Genomic DNA, 18925 nt, shown 5'->3' with positions numbered 1-18925 from the left:
CATCATTTGAGATGCTAATGCCAGTAAATTAGGTTGTTGTTTTTTTTTTGGCCTCAGGGTTTGACAGGTCAATTCAGTTTTAATGATTTAAGGCTCAGCATTAGCCCGATTACCATGGTGGTTTGCATTATGCTGGACTTTACTAAAAAAAAATGTTTTCATTAAATGATTATAAAGATTAACATCTCAGTCTAATAATACCCGACACTGATGTGTCCTAAAGAAACGTTTATTTTTTCTAGCACTTGAAAAAAAAAAAAAGAAGAAGAAGAAGTTCAATACCACAGGGGATCGGATTAAATGCGAATCCTTGCAAATCAGGAGAATCATTTCCGATTTGGGTTTCACTTTTACCCTGCAGCACTTGTCTTGCATGCTGCTCCGTGGCTTAGAGCGCAGTCATATGACCTCCCCCGGACACAGGCCATGTTGTGCCTGTCTCTCGGAGCCGCAGCCAGCGGATCGATAACATCAGCAGGCTGAGCGCTAACCGGGCCCCTTCCCAGCGGCCCGGTACCCACTGCACGCTCCTACTGGCATGCGGGCTACGGAGGCTGCCCCTCGGGAGGAAGCGCCAGCATCGCGACCCGAAAGCCCCGCCCAGGCCGCCAAGAATACATTTCTCTAGGGGAGAGATACAGAGTACTGGTGTTAAAATACTGTGTCCGAAGCTAGAAATCAGTCTAAAAATGTTTATGTTTTATATTGGAGATTGTAAAACCCCCAACAAGTTGCTAAAATCTCTCGATTTCCAGAAAAAATCGTTTAAAAAAGAGGGCATGACCCCAGCGTCCTCGGTGTTAGCTACATAGACCTGCTTGTTTATTTACTGTAACACTAGAACGAACCGCCCGGGATCATTTTTAAAAGAGAAGCTACAGGTTACATCAATTTTACAAATGTGTTTTCCTCAAAACGGTGCCAGCATGGGATGGTGACATTGCTGCGGGGCAGGGCCCATGGAAAACCTGACCTTAAGCTTTATCTAAAGAACAAAAAAACAAAAAAACAAAAAAAAGAACAGAAAGAAAAACAGTGGGGCCAAAGCCAGGGTTTGCAGAGGCTCTGGATTGAGTGGAGATTCATAACAAGCGGAGATGCTCTGGTGTCTCTCTCGTTTAAATGATCTCTGCGAGTCTTGTAATTTAAAGTCACCTCTTTTCTGGTTCCCTCTGTTTCTCTCGCTCTCCTCCCCCTGTCCTTTCATTCCTCCTTTCCTCGTTTTTTTTTTTTCTCTCGTACCTCCCTCTTCCCACGCCTTCTTCCTCCTTGTTTCCCCTTCTTCCTCGCTCCTCACATTCCCCCTCTTTTAATGCCTCTTCTTCTTCTTCTTCTTCCCTCTCCGGCTACACTATCCGCTGTGTATAACCGCACATGCAGCCGCGGCTGTTTGCTCACCGAGAGGAAGCAGCTCTCTATGCGCACAGAGGAAATGTTTGCCGCCCGATGACAGCAAATCCCGCGCCGCAGCCTCGAGCTCCTCAAAACAATACAAGTCGTGAACAGAGTATGGAGAAAAAAAAAAAAGTCTGCCAGCTGTCAGTCATCTTGCGGTAATGGCTGTGTGCGGGTGTATCTCTTATGTAAGTGCGGTGTTGGCCCTGATCCCAATGCCACAGTATACACGACGAGATGAGCAGGAGACACGGCCGTCTGTGGGGACCAGTATCCTGGACTCATCTGACAATACTGCGATGCAGCTAAGAGCGAAGTTTGTACGAGGAGGTTCAATGTTTTTTGTTTTTCTTTGTTTTGTTTTCTGTAATTGGTCATTTGTGCCACTGCAGAGCTTCACTCATTTCGGTGTGTGCCCGACAACCTTTAAAAAAAAAAAAGGCGAATGTCTTGCACTAACATTCACATATGCTACATGCGGCTGTGTGGTGGAAAAAAAAAAATCAAAGGTGCTATGCCCAGACGTTTTCATCTTCCATAACACCATTGTCAGATTGACTGTGCTGGCTTGATATGATCATTGTGCGGGGATGGGGGCCGTGGTGGATGTAGGTGGTTGGCTGCATTTCACGCCGGTCGTGTATTTGTTGTTTCTCAACACTAACGGTCCATTGCCCATGAACCCTCCTGGAGATAGGGGCTTTCATAGCTTATCCAGTCGGCAGCTCTCTGTCATGTTTAAAATTCATTGAGAAGGATACAGTTGGAATTGATTTTTCAACTGAGCTTTGACTCTTTCCATCACCTGCATCGGGCAACACAGCGGGCTAGCTCTCTCTGTTTTGTGCCGTAAAGCAATCCAGGTGGTGCACGGTATAAAATGCAACATAAGGCTGCCCGCCTGCCTGCACGGTGATGATAGAAAATACTAATGAAACCAACGGCAAGTGGCAACGATTTCGCAGTTTCAGAAAAGTGTATGTGGCTCCGACGGCAAGAGCTTAGCCTATGTCTTATAGTGAAGTTACCGTGGTAAGTAACTGAAGTTATAGCAAAAAAAATGAAAAATCTGAAGACTATAAAAATACAATTGGTTGCCACAACGAATGATATGTTATTTGAATGAGGTGTGGAGACCACCATTTTCGGTCTCCCCTTATATTAATCTTTAAAGACAATGTATTTAAAAAAACAAAAAAAAAAAAACAACTCCGGTTTTGTTTGGTAGGGAAGAAGCGGTCACCAAGCGACTGAAAATGTCGTGCGTGTCGGTTTGTTGTGTCATTTTTCAGCACACCGGTAACAATGACAGAGATGATACCGTCCTACACGGGGGGGGGTTATGATAGGGCGTAGGGAGGGATCAAATACTGCCTAGGGCCCCATAAATGGGTCATAAATGGTATACAAGATGTTTACTGTCTTTTATTTTATTTTATTTAAAAAAAGATCTTCTATGTAACTAGAGCTTACCGCCATGCCTGTTCTCGTTCAGAGCGAATGGCTGCTTCATATGTTGAGTTTTTCTTTCTGAACTTCCTGGGCCCTACACCTCCCCTTCCTATTGGATCAGAGAGGGGATTTCTTCGCGTCGCCAGAAACATCAAAGGCACTTTACACGGCGACGACTCTCCTCTCTCTCCTCGGCCAAAGCTGCTGTTTGGGGTTTGGGACTATAAACGGACGGATTCAAAGGCAAATGGGCCACGAGCCCGTCCGGGGGAACGGATGGCGCGTTTCGAGGAACTTCCGAGGTGCCGAGGAGCTCCGAGGGATGAGATGTTGTGTGCCGAACTGATTCTTCTGTCTCTTGCAGACGTGCTCTGCCAGACGCTAACGTTTACAACTATTTCCTTGTGGCAACGATGTGGACGGGGGAAAGGTATTTATGTCCTTCCTATCTGCAAATGAATGAAGTCAAGTTTTATTGCTTCTCGTTGTGTTTTTTTTGTTTAGTTTAGTTTAGTTTTTGTTGTTGTTTAATCGGTTTTAAATGTCAGCGACACCGTGCTAACGGTCCAGGCGGCTCACGCGCGCGTGTCAGTAGGATAACTAGGCCGTCAGCTGACGCGCGTGCCTCTGTGCTCCGCGAGGTTGAGCGTGCGGACGTGGGTTCAGCAACCCCCCCCCCCCCAGGACAGCGCCAGCCCCCAGCGTCGACACCGCCGTGAGTGCGGGACAGTCCACAACCCGAGACGAGCCGTTTAATCACCTCTGCCGTCTTTCCCGGGCGCGTCGGACACACTGAGCGGCCCCCCACTCGACAACATTCCCTTCTACGAGTTTTAACGCGGGGTCTGAAGGTTGTTCAGCCTCATCAAAAAAAAAAGTGCTCTCAGGAAACGGGCGTTTTTTTTTTGTTTTTTTTTTTAAAGCTGAGACCTCATTCAGATTCAGCCGTTTCCCATAGAAACCGCGCACGCGGGCCGAACTGACCCCACTTCCACGCGGGAGTCCCGCAACAGGTGTGTACATTTTGCCGACAGGAGAGGCGGCGCTAAACGGCCAGATTTTTCGGACGGAGTTTGGAGTGAAGCCTCTCTGACACAAAGAAGGGCAGAGAGACAGCAGTTAGACACGAAGGTGGCGGTCTCAGTGACGCCCCCCCCCCCAAATGCTGCCTGTTATGGTCCATATCCAGTCGGTCCAGATACTGACGGTGTGGGAACCACATGTCTACGTAACTGCGAGCGGCTCCTCTCTACAGGGCTACATCAGGACGCGCGGGCAAACCGGAGGTCACTTCTCCTTCAGAATTAAAGCCGAGAGTAAAGCAAACTAAACTCACAGTTCAAACAAAAAGAGCTAAGGCTGAATGCAAAGCACTAAAATGCTCAGCCAGAAAATAATGTAAGTTGTTTTGCAGACGGAAGGGAAAGTCTTAATACTTGCCTTAAGTTTTTTTTTTTTAAATACCCCATGTCAGCTGTCGCCATTAGCTTAATGCAGTAAGAGAATTTGTCCCATATGTTTGGTTTGATTATCTAAAGTTGTATTTTTTTAACGTATTTTTGAAGTAAACAGACATCCTATAAATAACTAATACGGACAGGTAATTTTTTTTTTGGGGGGGGGGCTAGTAAACACCATGGCTACTATTGTACTTGCCTACTACTTCAATGCAGGTATGATTAATTTTTGAATTTCAACTTTATTTTTACTCCACTAATAGCCAGTTTTCTTTCCTTGGTTGCCCATTTATACGCATAGTAAAATGTGTTTCTTTTCATGAACCATGCAAAAAAAAAAAAAAATGTAGCGTAAGAAATTAGGCCTGTAGCCTATTAATTTCTGGAACATATTCCCCATGGAAAAAAACTGATTGTTAGGAAACACTGCTCCATACGGAGAAGAGAGAGAGATGCTCAAATGAACATTGAAAGTGTTCTGAAAAAGTGTTAAAAACTTAAATGTTGACGTTCAGACCGTTTATTTTGAAGGTGCCAACCGGAATGCGTGTTTTGTTTGACTACTCGTGCTTTGTTGCTGGTTGGGTACAGATAGTCAGTGCACCTCCTCGCGCCCCACCGGCCGTCGGTCGCCTCGAGCGCAGCTGAGGAAGACGCTGAAGCACCAGAGAAGCGCGGGAGGACCACGAGCCGGACCCGGTCTTCTTCTTCTTCTTTCTTCCTCCTCGGCATTCAGTTTCTGGGGTGGCGGAGGCGGCAGAGCCATAGTCCAGCGGCTTCTTTTCATCGGCAAGGTGAGGAAGAGGAAGAGGAGGAGAGAGGAGAGGAAGAGGAGACAGGCAGAGAGGCGGCAAGCAGCAGCAGCGGTATCTTGGCGCACTGGAGCTTATGGATTATTGAGAAGTGGAGGCAGAAACGGGGATCAAATATTCATAAGGACTTTTTTAAAGAGAGAAACACAGAGTGGGATAGTGCAGAGACTCCCTGCCGTGATTCACCTGCCCCGTCCGGCACGCGCTCTCTCTCACTGAGCAGAGACCAGAGAACCAGCGCTGCTGCTCGAACAGGATTCTGCATCTAGCGTGTGTGTGCAGTGTGTCTGAGTAAGTGTGTGTGTGTGTGTGTGTGTGTTTGGAAAGGAGCCCCCCTGCTGCAGTATACTTGCCTTCTGTGTGGGTACAGGGATGCCACCGACTTGCTGACGGACACCCGGTATCCGCACCCCTCCCCTCCTCCTCCCCTGCCGGACGGACGGACGCACCGACCCCTGCGATCCCCACTAATATGCAATGGTTTTTTGTGCAGAAGCCGACAGCTGCCGCGTACCGCCGACTTCACGCTAGCGCCGCCGCATGCCTGTCAGCCGCTGCCGCTCCTCTCCCCGCGCCGCGCGGCAGACGACGCCATTTGAAGAGGAGCGCTCGCGGGGTTTTCACGCCGCGGCGGCCGGGCGGCAGCAGCAGCGACCGCTCCTCCGCCGCTGAGGACCACCGGCCGCTGGGGCAGCCGGAGGCGGAGATCGCGGAGAAAAGCGCCGCAGCGGTTGCTCTTTTCCTGCCGCACGGGGACGACGTCGACGCGGAGTACGTGCGGCTGCTGGTCTCTGGGCTTGTGGAGGAACCGGGCGAGAAACCGGGCGACGAGCCTAAGGGCTTCCTGCTCTTATTCTTGTCTATGGTGCAGATTGGGGGGCCGAAGCACCGCCGAACTGAGCCCAACAGCTGGCCGGCTCTGCTGGCATGCAAACAGGGGGGCGGATCAGCCCCCATGCGGTGGGTGAATTTTAGGCTGCCGCATCCGGAGCGCCTCTCGTCCCCCACCTCCTCTTCCTCCACCTCCTCCTCCTCCTCCCCCGTCTCGGCCAAATCCATGCGGTTTATTTGGAACAACATTTTCAGCAAAGGATCGCATATGCTGCAGTGTCTTTGTGGCAGGAGCCTCAAGAAAAACAAGAACCCAACTGGTGAGTTTGTTGTGTGTGTGTGTGTGTGTGTGTGTGTGTGTGTGTGTGTGTGTGTGTGTGCGTGCGTGTGTGTGTGTGTGTATGAGTGTCTCAGTGTGTGTGTGTCTGTCTCTTTCTCTGTGTGTACGTGCATGCGTGTATGAGAGTGTGTGCGTGTTTGTGTTTGGGTGTGGGGGGGTGGACACACACACACACACATACACACACACACACTTTATTTCATGTCTGAGCGTGTGCGTGCGCGCTGGAGTGTGTGTGTGTGTGTGTGTATTCCCCCCTGAGACTGCACTGTTCGACTGCTTGCTGGTGTTTCTCTGCAATCGCAGTTGTGCAGCAAGTGAGTGCACTATAGGGAAGGGGAGGGGGTGGGGGTTATGATGTGGTGGGGCAGAGGTAGGGGTGGGGTGATAACTTATTAGCACAGGTAGCCTACTGACTACAGTGGCGGTGCTTGCGAAAAAGCGTGCGTGCCCGCTGTGCCTGGCAGAGGTGCTGCAGAAAATCAAGTCTAATGCAGCATGCAGACCCGTCCAGGCTCCAGTAACCTGCATGATTAAACAGCACATGGCCTTATTTAGACTTCCACTGTGGATATGCAGTGCACACTATGGAAATAGGAAAGAGTGGAGAGAGTCTTTGTGTGTTGTTCTTAGGGCTGCAGACATTTCAGTCGGACTGTGCGAACACAAACATCTCTCCTCGTGAGATCGAAGACTGAATGAGATGCTGTGCTCAGCAGAGCTCAGAGCTTCTTCGGGGAACTGACTTGAAGGGTTCATACAATGTTTGCTGCTACTTTTTCGTTCAAGTGATTCATTAATTATGCCCAGCTTCACGCTGGGTACACTGGCAGGCACCATCTCCATCCTCTAAGGTCGGATTCGTGTGCAGATGTGCGGAGAGGAAACTTCAAAGATCAAGAGCAGGTCTTTTGAGTCTCTTAATCATGCTCTCCAGAGAGTACAGGGCCCATTTAGTTTCGCTAAAAGCTTGGCTCAAACCGAATAGTTTGCTTTGTTTTCCGCCAGATTTGCCACAATCCACTCCGGCCAAAGGGGAGGGCAGAGACTGGCACTGGCATTGTAACAGGAAGTGGACGTTGTTGACATTATTGGCATATTGACATAGCATCAGAGAGTTGGCCTCTGTATCCTCCACACAGCGTTTAGAGGGCAACAGCAGGCTCCGTGAGGCAGAAAGCTGTGGTCGGATATAATGTTTTTTATGAACAGAGGTGAACGTTTGTCCAAACTATCCATCAGTGGCTTTTGTTATCTCTGAGCTTGGAATTATAAGGTCCTACCTCGCTGTCGCTGTGTGGCGTTTATGTGTTTTGCAGGAGGCCTCGCAGCAGATGACACTTACATAAAGTTATAATAAAGTTACATTTACAAAAAGTGGTGGGTATCATTCATTCGACTGGTCAGTTAATTAAATAATCAGTCCACAGAACATCCACATGGTCAAAACTTCCAAACTTACTTTTCTGACATTTTAATTGGAAAGATATTTGGTGTTTTGAATGTTTGCCAGACAGAACAGGCAATTTTCATTACTTTGAGCTCTGTTACATTGTGATGGGCACTCGTCACTTCTATACTTTTGACATTTCATAAGCTCAACATTTAATCAGCTAAGTGCAAAAAAAGAGTGACTGATATGCAAAACAACCACTGGTTTTGGCCCTGATATGGAGCCAGGTGGAGAGTATACCTTACTATAGTCTCAAGCAAACTTATATATGAACCAAAGTAATGTTAGTTAAAATAATTTACCCTTTAACCAAAGAAAAAAAAAAGGGGGGGGTCATATGATATTTGTAGTTATGGGATATGCACATGTGTCGCCACTCACAAAAATAGTGCCGTTACTTTTTTTTCGAGTATGAGAAGTCGAGCTTTTCACATGCGTATCATGTGAACCAGAAGGAGAATACCCTGCAGCTGGGCATTATTCAGCGTCTTACTCAATGTCACTTCATCGGGCCTCACTTAATGGAACAATGTTAAACGAAACAAATAGCAAACATTGAATTACTGTATAAGTTGAAACAGTTCAGACAAAAAGAGTTAAGTGGGAAAAGAAAGAAGTTTTAAAATAGTTTCAACTTTCAGCTGAACTTTCAAATCTGTCCTGCTGCGATGCAGTCTATAACAAGTCCACAGCATACACCATACACAGAGCTAGCAATGTGCAGAACGTCGATTATTTGGGCACTGTAAGTCCTTTGTAGCTACATTCAGCACTGGAAAGAAAAGAATAATACAGAGTGGATTTTCTGACGGCCTGATGAGGTTAAAGGCGTTAATGCTGTGTCTACTCTTTATCCCTGAATGCTAAACAATCATATTTTTCTGTTGTTTACAAAGCTCTGTACCTCTGCTTTGGAGCTGATGCGTTAAAAAAGGGCAGACCTGCAAAAATTTCAGCACCGTGGACAGCACATGGGCATTCCCAACCTCAGCGCAATCCCATGTGATCGCGGTGCAGTCCTCCAAGTACTGTGATGAACTACTATTTCAGTTTTAACTGTCAACCAGTTTCCAATGCATGTCACCGTGTTTTAGATATTTCTCTGTGTTTGCCTTTAACAACCGCTGGATTTAGTTTGTTTTGCATAAAAATCCATTTGTATAGATTTTTGTTACCTTTAAGTCAAAGTTAGAAAAGTTACGATAATGCTGGATGAATGATTATTATCTTTATTCGCTCATTTTCAAACAAATACTGCACCAGAAGCCGGAAGTATTTGTGTGATGATCTTAATGAAGAGCCAAATTAGACAGCTGCATCCATACTTGCAGGAGACCGTGGTTTGTTGGAAGATACATTGGAAGACTAACAACCTCATAGAAACAGATGTGCCAAACGTTTAAGCTGCAAACAACTCCTGCAGAACATCACATTGTTTTAGGCCTAATCAGTGACATTTTCTTTACATAAATATCTGTTTTGCTCTCCTTCACTGACTTGCAGTGGTTCGACGTATAAACAGTTTATGAAAGGCTGGTAGGTCTTTCCTCGGAAATATATTTTTACCTTATCAACAAACATTTCAAGGAAGAAGGCATACGTATGCCCTGTGTCACCGACAAGTAATCTCTTGGAAAACACTGAAGCGGGAAGTGCTCGGCACTAAAGATAAACCATTAATCTTGCAGATTAAAGGTGACAACAAACCGAACCAAATCAATTCTGGCATGTTGGCACAGGTGAAAGGACTAATTCGATACACAGAACTGAACAGTTGTACTAACTGCAAAATTTTCACAGCCTCTTTTCACTCCCTGCCAAAACACAACTGCCTGCAATTTACAAAGTGTCTCATGACTGATTGTGGGGTTTTTTTTGTGTGGTTGTGTGTGTCTCCTCTTGGCTCTGTGTTTCCGCTTTAATTCCTTTTTTATATTGTGTTTCTCTTTGCCCGTTTGATGAATTGGCTTGAAGCTAGACTTGCTGGATTCAGCAGGGCCTTTTAACAACAGTGAGCATAACCTCCTAACATAGAGTTCCCCTGCAGTTTCGAACGCACTCTTTAGCTGTGGAGCCTCATTAAACGGACAGACTTTGAGTCGCCACAGTTTTGTATCGGCAATACTGGTGCCTTGCGACAGTTTAATGCCCTTTTGATCAGTAAAAGTAAAACTAAATCCGATATGATGTTACTGCGAGACATCATTAATCATAATATACTACATGAACATTCATATAGTTCAAGGTTTTCCTCTAAAATGAGTCCAGATGTACTTAGTAGGTGGAACGGTTAGTCGAATGAGTGTGTAAATTCTTGGAAATAGTAGAAATAATCTTAACTCAAGGTCTACTTAGTGGCAAACGAAGAAGACAAACAAAGACCGTGAGATGCAGTTGAAAGCTCTGGCAAAGCCAGTGAGTCGACTTTGAGTCAATATTATATTTCCGATTAGTCGGTTGATGAACTAGTTGATCCACTGAAAATTACCTGATTGGATTTTACTGTTCGATTTAATGTTTAAGTTCAGTTCAAGTAGAAATACCAAACATTTGCTCATCAACTTGCTTTCCTCTGTTTCATGTGATTGTAACCTGAATAAATTTAGGGTTTTTAAATATCGGCCCAAGAAAATACATAAATTTAAGACATTGCGTTGTACTCTGGTACCTTGAAGTGGTCCCTTTTTAATTCAGTTTTTGACGTTTTATAGACGAAATAACATCATATTTGCAATTAAAAAACAAAAAGATGGATACAAAATGCTGTCAGTTCTTGCCATTTAGCCAGTTCTCCGCATCACTGAAGCAAATCGCTGTGCATTTATTGAACGTAGCCACTGAAGTTATTGCAGTATGTCATGGTGACTGTGATTGTGACTGGCTCAGTGTTTTGCTTAATCTTCTGGTGTAACGTCAACCACAGTGATGTTGTGTAAATAGCTGAAGTACGAGTGAATACTGAAAACAGCGGTTCAGAAACTTAGCTTTGGCATATGTTGTTTTGTCATGTGATTTGATTGGCTAATGAAAGAATATCTCACCCGCCCCCCACACACACAGTGGGAGCTGCAAAGAAGAACTGCACGTACGTAGTGTACACTATCTTTGAGAGAAACAAGCAAGTTCCCAGCAGCATCCTGCAGCGGGGCTCGTGGATTTATAGCAGCCAGCACCACTTAGCCGTCACTTTCTCTTTTAATTAAACAAAAACGTATGAACTCTTTTCCTTGGCGTTTTTATGTGTAAGTTTTTTTTTAGTTTTTTTTTTTTTTAATGGAGGACGCACACAGTTGGCGGTGAAATATGGACCTGCTGTAGATGGGGAGGCGGGAGAGTTTTTGCTGACTCAGCGTCTGTTGGCGTTTTTCCTCTGAATTGCACTATTTAGTGATGGTCCACTGGGAAGGCAGAAATACGGCTTTGTTTAGTGTGTATGGACGTGTGCGTGTACGTCGGTAATAATGATGATTCACTGAGAACAAAGCTGAAGTTTTTTTTCTTTCTTACTACTGTTTTGCTTTTTTTAAGTAACCGCATTAGCTAACCGTTCAGTTCTAATTTGGTTGGCGGTGGTAACAGCAAGTGTGTTTAATTAATACAGGTCCCACAGTTCTCTTCACATTGACACGTCTATCAACCACTGGGGGCAGCTAACACGCCTTGAGTGGACACTCCTTCAACAAAACAGCAGACGCAGAGCACCTGATTTGTCTGTTCACAGTGCAGCCAAACAAAGCATGAGCCAAGAAAAAGATTTATCGTCATATTCTTTTAATAAAGAAGAAAGTCAATGCGGCTGGGAACCTACTATACATGGAGGTAGTTACTGATTGTAAATATAGCTGTTCTGAAAAATTGCACTAGATCGTATCGCAAAAATGACACAATCACAATGTAAAGATTGTACAGTATCTTTAAAGTCAATAAATTCAAGAAAAAACAGAAACTTTTTTATCTCCGTTCAAGGCCCTGAAATGTAATTTTTCACAACCTGTCTTCAGTGATCAGGTCAGGTCCCACCGCTATGGAGCCCTTTCCTGTGTGAATGGAGTTCCAGTGTTGTAGATAGGACTCCCTCCATAGCACACATTAGCATGCACACCCACGCACGCCGATGCGCACACACATGCCTGCTCACCTTCACTGGAGAGTTCCCATTAAGGCATCGTACTTTATATTTTATTCAAACACTGGAGTAGAGCAGCGGGGTTCATGCCAACTCAGATTTGTCTCTGTAAGTGAAAGGCCCCCCCCCCACACACACATATTCACACACGCACACACAGTTATTTGCATATATTGTATTTAAATTTAATTTTAGTTTCCAACCTGTCAAGAATCAAAAGTTGCAGAGATCTGACCTCAAAAGACATATTGCGGGGTACACAGTAGTTGAATAAAAAATATTCAGATTTCACATTTTCCCCAAGCTTGCAACAAAGTAAACTTGCGTGCGTCTCTTTTCTGTCTCTGTTCCCGAGTTGCGTGCTGTTATGTTGTCTAAAGGTGATGAGTTGACAAAATAGTGACAGTCATAGTGATGTCTGTCCTCTGAGGTCACATGCAGGGTTTTGGTGCAGTACTCTAATATGGTTCCTTGGTGTGTGTGTGTGTGTGTGTGTGTGTGTGTGTGTGTGTGTGTGTGTGTGTGTGTGTGTGTGTGTGTGTGTGTGTGTGTGTGTGTGTGTGTGTGTGTGTGTGTGAGTTTGCTCATTAGCTCATGGCCTCATTGTCCCAAACACACCGAGTCTGCAGAAAGACATTATGACTTTGCTAGTCCGATCTGCTTTCGCCTGAACTGATCACGTACGTCACACTTTGCACAGATACGCACGCACACGCACACGCACACACACACAGAGAAACTGTCAACTAATCACAATGGTAACACACACACAGTGCAGTCACACGTCATTTTATATAACCAAACAAACTACTTTGTTGGCGAAAACACATCAAACTAAAATGAACTTTGCACACAAAGGCCAAAAATGATGCAATATTTTTTTATACGATGTCCAAAGTGTTACATTTGCATGGCTTTGGTATATTATAGTAGTTGTATAGTTTAGCATAAAGTTAAGACACCCACTGGATTAACTCAACTCAGATTTAGTGATTTCCCAGTAGTGGTTAAATAATGTCTGGATTAGCCTGTTAAGGGGACAAAGATTTGTTATTGACCCCCACTGACCTCCCACCCCCAACCGCCTTCCCCAGGTGTTCTGTTTCAATTAGATGAGGCAGTTTGATTAAACACAACTTATTAATATAGGAGTATGCACCATGTGAACACAATATACACCCAAATAATTCAGGTCTTAAAATGAAATTTTGATGCAATGATAATGATACCAATAGATTCTGCAATAATAGAGAGCCCGTCTGTGTTTATGTCAGTCAGAGATGCTTATGTGAAGACAATCATCATTTATAACAAATTAGCATTTTATTAAATTTGGCAGAAAAGGCTTTACTCTTTGAGGGAACTCTAAAAGAATTAGAGTCAGGTATACAGGTATTGGCTGCAATGTACACCTGCATGAATGTGACTGGTTGTTACCAGTTAGCAGGCAGCCACACACCCTGTGGATATGCCAGTGATGCAGAAGCATGAATACAGGTACTGATGCCAGTTGGCTGATGCAATTGCTACTGAAGTGCTCTGCCTGAACTATCACTATCTTCCATATTCTACTTTTGTGATTTGCAGCTTTCCTAAATTTTTCACAGTTGATCAAACTTACATACGACCATTTTACACACAGTGACCTTGGGGCTTTTGAGGGCCCCTCGGGTCTGGGGCCAATAGCAGCCTACTTTGCCCCTTTGGTTAAACAACCTTGGCTAAATATAAAATAAACACTGAACAGGGAAAAAAAAAAAAGAACAATAAGATGGTTGTTGTGGTTGGAGGCAGAAGTGTCAGAGACGCGTTCTCACAACGTTCTTTACAACAACAAAACTGGATGTAAGACACTATTAGACGTAAATCCAACAGTGAACCTGTAACAGCAACAGATTCACTGCATGACATTTCTAGTTGATACAAGTGGATTTATGAAATGTTAAACTTGTATACGAATCTTTTTCTTCTCTAGAGTCGACCTCAATGTGTCTTTACTTCTCTGCTAAAAATGTTTAAGCACTATACTCTGAAACTGCCATCTGCCACAGTGTTGTTGCCTTTTCGGCTTTGAAAGGTCAATACTGATGTGGAGGTAAATGATATTGCAGGGTGTCAGACAAGGGAAAAAACCATATGAGAGGCCAGTGCTATTGATTACAGTGTAAGTCTGTTCAGCGGTGGAAAGTCTATAATTTTCAAAATGAAGCAATGAGCAAAAGAGGCAAGGTGAATCAGGGATTGTGTGTGTGTGTGTGTGTGTGTGTGTGTGTGTGTGTGTGTGTGTGCGTGTGTGTGTAGGCATGGGTTTGTGTGTGTAGGCATGTGTGTGTTTGGACAGCTCTCGATCCAGGTTTCTGTCAGGGGAGAGTGAGTGCTGAGTGTTATTTTTCCAAGTGCACTTAAAAAGCAGCAGGGCATCAAAGACTCCACTAAGAAGTGTTTTCACGGACTGAACGATAAGAAGCAGAGAAACACTTGACAGCAACTCAGTCTCTCTCCTACTTGCTGCATCCAAAAGTGTTTAGTTGGCGACGCTGGAAATACGGAATACACATAAGTCACTGGGATGAAATGCTACAGTGTTGAGATTCAGTATTTTTCCTTGACAAGCTAATCCCAACTCAAGGTGCGCTTACTAGCTTTTCCCTGAGCTTTCAACAATATCAGTCATCCTCTGTCCTTTTTTTGGCCTGAAGCTAAGCGTGAAAGTTCATTCTTTGAATGGAAACAGTAGTTTGACAAAACAATTTTTTTCAATTATTATTATTATTATTATTATTATTATCAAGCCTGCGCTGCTCATGATAATTAAAAGGAGCTTTCAATGTTAGAAATATAGCCTGCCTGAGCCGCCTAGGGGTGGGGTGCTGTAGCACCCTCAGTCCCACTTTAGTCATCCCCACTTGGATCTATCTCCATGTTTCTTGATCCAGTTCATCAAAGCCGTCATGCTGTCTGTTGTAAATATTTCTTGCTGGTGGGGTTTTTTTTTAATGGATAATAACATTTGGCACACACCCACCGACCTGAACTTGAACACAACCGGCCAACTTTTATGTCTAAGCCCAACCTGCTGGTTTGGTGGGCCAAGCACAGCACTTCTTCCCGTAACCTCGGTGGGGTTAATTATTTTACATCAGGAGAATATGGTTCTACCTGGCAGTCCTTTCCATGATTTCTGGGCTCTGCAGACACATTTCATCAGAACATCAGTTTCACTGAGACAGTTCTCACTGGAAAATTTAACACCATTGCTTGTTTGTTCCAATGCCTATAAGAACTTATGCCCTTTTTTTTTTTTTTCTTTTCCGAGAAGTGACTCATTACATTCATGCTAATAATGACTGTCTGCTATCAGGAGCAAAGTCATACCACAGAAAGTCCTACAAAGGAGGTTGGGGAGGATGAATGAGTATCCAAAACCTGCAACTTTGACACCATCAGCTACCAAGTGTGAGCATGGTAACCATGAAACAATCTTTCCCTACCCTTAACCATTACAATTGAGCATGGAAATATTAAATGATCTTATGAGCTTGTCACTTTCTTTTTCAATTGCTTTGGTGTCTTTATAATTTTTAAAAAGTGCAAACGTAAATTCAACCACAAAACAGTTAATTGTTCAAAAGAAAAAACAAATATAATGTAATCATTGATGGGAAACCTAAGCGGCTTATATTTCTGATGACTTCTCACTCTGTAGCTTTTTCTTAGTGCCTCTTCTCTTTATCTCTGCTCTCAACTTCTTTCCTCCTCCTTTGTTCCACGTCTCAGTCACACACACTTGAGCTGACTTTTAGTCTTCCCATGTCTGTATTAACCTTTTGCTTGATGACAGCCCTGCATGACATAATCGCCATATCTGTCTCACTCACTATGTGTGCGTGTGTGTGTTTGTGTGTGTTTGTGTGTATCCATGCGTGAGGCCACACTGGGAAGTGAGTTTTCCGCGGAGTCCATTGGTCTTGTGTTTACAGGTGTGTGTGCGTGTTAGTCATGGACTTTGAGTTTATACTGAAGGTAGCAGAGAGGAGAATAAAGAGTGCTTTGGGCAGAGCTGAACCAGGTAAGATACTCTTTACACTGGAAACATCTGTCCCGAGAGAGAGAGAGACTAAAGAGAATGACTGAAATCATTTCAATAATTTAACCCTATGTTCAATGTCTTTCATGCAGACATCCAAATATACAGTTTGAGGTGCCAGCTGTGGTTATGTATTGACTTATTTATACTTGTATTTGGTTTCATCATGATTTAAACTTGACCATTTTATATTTTTGAAACTTTTCAAAACTTTTCAGCAGTTCATACTTACCATGGTGAACAGTGTATAATTTAGTTGCTAAAAATTAGTTTTTGCAGATGTGAAGTTATTGTAAAACAGCTTCCAATTATATGGTATGTTAAGATAACTTCATACCATCAAATCATAAAATAGTGAAGACAAACTGGGCCTGACCTCGTCAACTTCAGTGTAGTTTGCCACAGAAAAATGATGCTAAAGAAAAACAAAATTGAATTTCAGATCTTTCTGAATTTTGACTGGACACTTTACGGGACAAAAGATGATGTAGTTTCTTTGCTGTCCAGAACTACCGCAGATATGACCGTCTATGACTTAGCCTCATCCCAGTCAGGCTTTAGCGTGATATAATGCGAGTGAATTTGGAGGCAGTTTAGAGTCAGTTCATGATCACTGTGATTCCTGAGCCCAGCACAATTTGGAGACTGAGAGTGTACATAAATTACAAAACAAACATAGGGACACTACACAAACCGATGGGCCCTTTATAGTACTTGATAGGTCAGGTAGTGTCCCTCTGGAGGACTCTGGATTATATGGCTGTCAATGATGTGTGTGTGTGTGTGTCTGTGTGTTTTCTGTGTGTGTGTGTGTGTGTGTGTGTGTGTGTGTGTGTGTGTGTGTGTGTGTGTGTGTGTGTGTGTGTGTGTGTGTGTGTGTGTGTTGTAGTCAGATAAGGTCATGATGCCCACCACTAAAGCTGCTCATCTGTTTGCTTCCTTCCTAGCAAACTCATTTTCTTGTTCCACTTGCTTGTCTCATGTGAGTCACACAACTGCTCCCATAGAGATACATGTATGTGAACATTTTTAATCCACCAGTATGTCCACATCCTCTACTTTGTCGGGGACTGTGATTTATCATTTTATGGTTGAGACATAACGGAGAAAAGCTGCGATGGTAAAATTAAATGGGAAGTGGCAAACACCCCCATAAATGCAAATTCCATCCCACATAGATCACCATAGGTGTTTATTCACTTGGGCAAGTGAGCTCTTTCAATCAGAAAACAGTATAATTTGCAGGAATATACAGACACAGAACAGCATGTTGACCAACACATGCCAACGATTCATAAGAAATTTCAAAGGCCAATATGGTCAAATTAAAGCAGTTGGGATGTGGGTGGGGGATGGACTTAGCGAGTAAAATTGCACCATCCTCCTCTGAAGGCCTGCTGACTTTAAATCATTTAAAAGATAAGGATAGGTTCAATCTGTATTTTTCTTTTTGTCGTCAGAAACTGTAGAGACATGTCCAACAATCTTTAATCCATCTGTCACTACTTTGTGACTTCCCTACTCTGTCTGTGGCACTCACCCCCAGGCCTAATGGATCCTATACTGAAGACGTAAATCTCTAAAAAAAAAAAAGGTCACAAAATAAAACATACATTTTTAAAAATTCTCACAAATTTCCTTAAACAGATGAGCACAGTAGTTTGTAGCACAGGTTGCCCAAACAGGAGTAAATCATACATTCGTCCGGGACTATTCCCGGCTGTGGATTACTACGCATTTTTCTCTAGTGAGTATTTTCAGCAGCAGGATGGTGCAAATGGGACTGACTACAATGTCCATGGTCACTGTAGTAAAGGAACATGTGCAACGAGAAGATTGGGTGCAATTTCATGCCTGTTTGTCCAGTTTTGAATGAATTCTAAAGCAGGCTCACACTCTATCATCCGAAATCCATTAGCTTGTCCACGAATGGACACGGGTGTGAAATGCTTAAAGTATTTTCAATGCACAACACGTGTTCAGCAGAGAGTAGACATGCTGCGTTTGTATCCCCTTACCTGTGAGAAGTGTTGCTCTTAGATCTGTATTGTGGCACAGTTTGGATGAGATGCGGTCTCATGTTGGCCTCGCGGGCTGAATGGGATCCTCTGTTGGACCACGTTGCTGAACTGTTCATGTTGTCATTGCCAGAGGGATTACTGGACACACACAGACATACACAGATGCACATAGTGGATACAAAGCTCCCGTAATGCGGGACTGGTGAGAAAACAGATTAATCACAGGTCTCTTCAGTGTTATTGTCAGCCTCAGACAGGGGTTTTCTATAATCAGGATCAGGTGTTATTTGGCAAGTTTAGGCTTCATATTCAGCCTATTTTGATGTCACTCTTTTATGTATCTAAAGTTAAACTTATAGAAAGAAGTAAAAGGGACACATCTCATTGTGTCACCTCAGATTCTTGGTTAAACATCATCATCGCAACTGACCCCAACAATGCAAAGAACAACATTCCTCCACCTGGTCATTCCTCCTCCTACTCCTCCATCCAACTGTGAACTTCTCTGGTGTGAGAGGTGTGAGGAATAACAGGTTTGTTCCCAACATGACAGCTGAAACAATAGGCATTTCATTGCTCAGACTGTGGCTGCCTGGAGCTGCTGCTTTCGAGAAAAATAAGCTTAAGTTCTCGCCCAGCATGTGCACAACTGTGGGTGGCGGTGAACACATTCTCCTTTGTTGAGCCTTAAATGCTTGACAAAGTTTTATCTCTTGTCGCATTATCTACCTACGCCCTGTGCTCCGGTTATTCAAAAAACTAATTTTATCTTTTATTCAGTCAGCCGCACATACAGGAGCGTTTGAAACTGGGGCAACAAAAAACTGCTGCTAAAGAAAGCGCCTGTCATCAGCAGCATCAAGCCCGGCTCTAATCTCCTTCTTTGGGAAAATATGGAGCTGCTTTTCATGTTGTACCCAGCAAAAAATTTGTGAAGAAAAAGAAATTTAA

At 43.9% G+C, this 18925-nt stretch overlaps 1 protein-coding gene across 1 annotated transcript in view; it reads left to right on the top strand.

Annotated features, from left to right (window-relative positions):
* The first annotated feature begins 5588 nt into the window (after positions 1-5588).
* The window catches only part of LOC120798131 (fibroblast growth factor 14-like), a 53948-nt gene continuing 40611 nt past the window's right edge, over positions 5589-18925 (top strand). Inside the window, exon 1 of the mRNA XM_040142189.1 lies at positions 5589-6267. Within this exon, the coding sequence (XP_039998123.1) occupies positions 5589-6267 (679 nt within the window). The remainder of the gene's footprint in view (positions 6268-18925) is intronic.

The sequence above is a fragment of the Xiphias gladius genome, chromosome 13 (assembly GCF_016859285.1).
Source record: "Xiphias gladius isolate SHS-SW01 ecotype Sanya breed wild chromosome 13, ASM1685928v1, whole genome shotgun sequence".
Classification (NCBI taxonomy): domain Eukaryota; kingdom Metazoa; phylum Chordata; class Actinopteri; order Istiophoriformes; family Xiphiidae; genus Xiphias; species Xiphias gladius.
This window is presented reverse-complemented; position numbering and strand designations above follow the sequence as displayed.